This window comes from Drosophila willistoni (genome assembly GCF_018902025.1).
Source record: "Drosophila willistoni isolate 14030-0811.24 chromosome XL unlocalized genomic scaffold, UCI_dwil_1.1 Seg142, whole genome shotgun sequence".
Lineage (NCBI taxonomy): Eukaryota > Metazoa > Arthropoda > Insecta > Diptera > Drosophilidae > Drosophila > Drosophila willistoni.
In genome coordinates, this window is record NW_025814053.1 from 6,185,128 (window position 1) to 6,188,435 (window position 3,308).

Consider the following 3,308-nt stretch of genomic DNA (forward strand, 5'->3'; position numbering starts at 1 on the left):
ACTTGATGAGCCTGATGCTGCTGCTGCTTGGCGCCCTGATGATGGTCAGTGCCTATCCCCAGGGCGGACCTTGCGGACCGCCTCCAAGCGGACCTCCACCTAGCGGACCACCGCCAAGCGGACCACCACCAGGTGGACGCCACTGTGGACCACCGCCCAGCACAACAACGGCTTCATCGGGCTAGGAACGATAACAGCTTCTCCTGCAACCCCCCCTACCTCGGTCTGGCCCTTTAACATGGACAAGTAATACCTAAGCAAATTTGGTTGTGCTTTATAAAACATTTTGGCGTTTTTTTTTTTATGTGCATAATTATATTCCCATACATTATCTGGCTTAAATACTTTCCTTTGTCTTCAATCCTCGAAAACTTCAGTAGGCAGAATTCGTCTACATTTTTGGTAATACGAGTAGGCCACAAGCCAAAAGTAAACGCTGAAGACTAAGGCAAAAAAAAAGGCATTTCTTAGATTAGAACAGGTTACAGGTAATCTCAATTCATACCCAAGCCGATGCCAATCAATACGGTGTCGGTCAACGAATTGTGATCCCAGTCCCACTTTGTAATTGCGACAATAAGGCAACCTGTGCCAAAAACGATATGGCCAATGCTTATAACTAAATAGATGCAGATCAATGCGGATATTTCCTAAGCAGGGTGACATGCAAATGATATTTATTAGCACATGAAAGCAGAGACTACCTACCACAATGGCACTGACAAATAGTATGATGCAGGCAATAAACTGAAGCATGCCCACTGTGCGTCCAACAACCACCATCGGTGTTGTGGGGAATTCAGAGTATTCGCCCTCGTTGCCACACGAATTACCGATCAGTTCGAAAAACAAACCAGTTAACGCAACAAGAAAACATCCCAAGCGCAAATCGAAAACGAAACAACATTTCGATAGACGGAATTTCATTTTAATCATACGAAAAATGACGAGAAAAGCAATGGACACCTTTTTAAATTAAGTCAAACATAGAACCAAATGAAAGTTCGTGCTCTTGACCCAGAAAAGTATGCTATACTTGTGAATTTTCTATGCATCTGCAAAAAACTGAAGGATATATAACTTAAATTCAAGTTAATGCAATACTTTGGTCAAATTTATGATTGGCTTTTAGCCAGACAGACAATATTATAATGCAATTCTGAAATTTTGATATATGCAATTTACTCTTTGACAGTATAAATAAATTATTCGAAAATTAACCAAAAACCAAAAATAGAAAAGAAAAAAACAAGAGAATCAAATGGTGGCAAAGGTTATGCAATTAAAAACTACAACTAAATTACAAATGCATTAAATTTTAGTTCTCTTACCCTAGTGCTATGTCTCTCTCACTCTCTCTCACACACACACATACACATTGGGATTGGCAGTGCTATCTCTGTCTGTCTTTCTATATAACTCGCTATCTCGTTCTTAGTTAAGGCTTAACGAGCAAATAATAATGACCGACCGCGGCATTTTGTAATAACAATAATGAAAAGCCATTTGGCCATTTGGTACACAAACACACACACACACACACATACTTATACGCGAGCTATAACAATTAATTAACAAATAAAATGTCAATTAATTTTACAAACATTGCGTGAAACAGAACAGAAACCAAAAAACAATAAAATTTACAACTCATGGGCCAAGCCAAAAATAAACAACAGCAACAACAACAGCAGGAAAAAGAGTGCAAATTTTCTCATTTATTTATGATTTCAATATTAAAGGTGTCCATGTGTGAGTGTGTGTGTGTGTGATTGTGAGTGTGCGTATGCGTATGTGTGGGCTGGCGGTGAAAGCATTTTTTGGTATTTTAAATATTTAATTGAATGATAAATAAATTGAAGCCTTTGCAATACATAAATATAACGAAGCCAGAGCCCATAGAGAAACAGATGGTCAGCAAAAGTGATACACAGAGATATAGAGAACGGGAGAGAGAGAGTGAGAGAGAGAGAGAATATATACTGAGAGAACGAGAAAGATAGAGCACAGAAGATAGAGTCAAATACAATATTATGTGGGAGAGAAAAAGTCGAAACCAATTACTATACGCTGCTAGATATATAAATATTTTTAATCGGTATTAAAAGTGGATGACAGATTACATATATTTACCTATATATGAAAGAATACCGATGTAATCGGATATAAAATATTAAATATATGTATAACCAAAACCAGCAAGAAGATTTAGAACAAACTTCCTAATAAAATAACAAAACGATCGATGTTAGATTTATCATATTTCCAAAGGATTCTGTTTCTATTTCATTTTCGAATACGAGATCACAACTATTTCTAAATCGGATCCTGTATCCTTTCCTTTCTCTGATTACAGGGTACCTCAGAAAACGAATCATTTCATTTGCTTCCCAACTGCCAGGTATGGACATATGTACATATGTAATTGTGGGTGTGTTTGTATGTAGAGGGATGTGTCTGTGTTTGTATCTGTGTGTGTGTGTTCATGTAGAGAGATGTGTGCATTTGGTCCACCATTTCGTTTGGGGCCCGCAGACACCAAAATGCAATTTAATTATTACATTTGGACTTTTGGACATTTCGACTCTCGCATATATTTATTTGCGTATTTATTTAAACATTTATTTATTGTATTTACTCGCCTCGCCCATTTGCCATTTCGCCCAGTCAAACAAACTGGCAATGCGAGCATTTCATTTCATTTCATTTCAACTTCATCTTCATCTGCAGCTTCTTTTATTACTTTTATTTTACATTTGGCTTGTTTCATATTTTCCTTTGCTGCGCCCGCAAAACTAATAAAACTTTATCTTTTTTAATATCGACTGGTGGGTGCTTAAGGTGGCATCGTCGGCTGAGACGCGGCTGGATTCCGTGCCGGCGCGCCGCGCCCTTGCAAATACGAGGTGGGTGATGGGTGGGTGGGCTGGTTGGGTGTTTGGGTGGGTGGTGGAGGCTGCTGGGTGGTAATATTTTACAGCTACAAGTCAGGGAAATTTTCAAATTTTACTTTTTACTTATTGCAGTAGCATGCCAACTAGCTGAAAAAGTTCGAAATATGCAAAAGAGATGTGAGCCATTGGGTGAGTGGGTGGCGAGCGGGGATGAAGGCGGTGAAGGTAATGAGCAAAGGCCGAGTGAGCGGAAGGGGCATCTTGCATATTGGCTGGGGAATAAGCGCCTGGTAAGTGAGATCCTGCATGCTAGCAGGTGGAGAAGGGGAATGGACTCTGATGCAGACAGAAGTAGTCGGGGGGAGTGGCGCATGAGAAAAATATATATGTATATGTATGTATCTATAAGAATCA

General features: G+C 39.2%; 1 protein-coding gene across 1 annotated transcript; it reads right to left on the bottom strand.

Annotated features, from left to right (window-relative positions):
• Positions 1-267: 267 nt before the first annotated feature.
• LOC26530239 lies at positions 268-963 on the bottom strand. Its single transcript, XM_015177984.3, has 3 exons — positions 709-963; positions 506-650; positions 268-443 (listed from the first exon to the last, which is right to left on the bottom strand). The coding sequence occupies exons 1-3, from the start codon at positions 934-936 to the stop codon at positions 358-360; spliced, it is 459 nt and encodes a 152-aa protein (XP_015033470.2). The 5' UTR covers positions 937-963; the 3' UTR covers positions 268-357.
• Between the last annotated feature and the right edge of the window lie 2,345 nt (positions 964-3,308).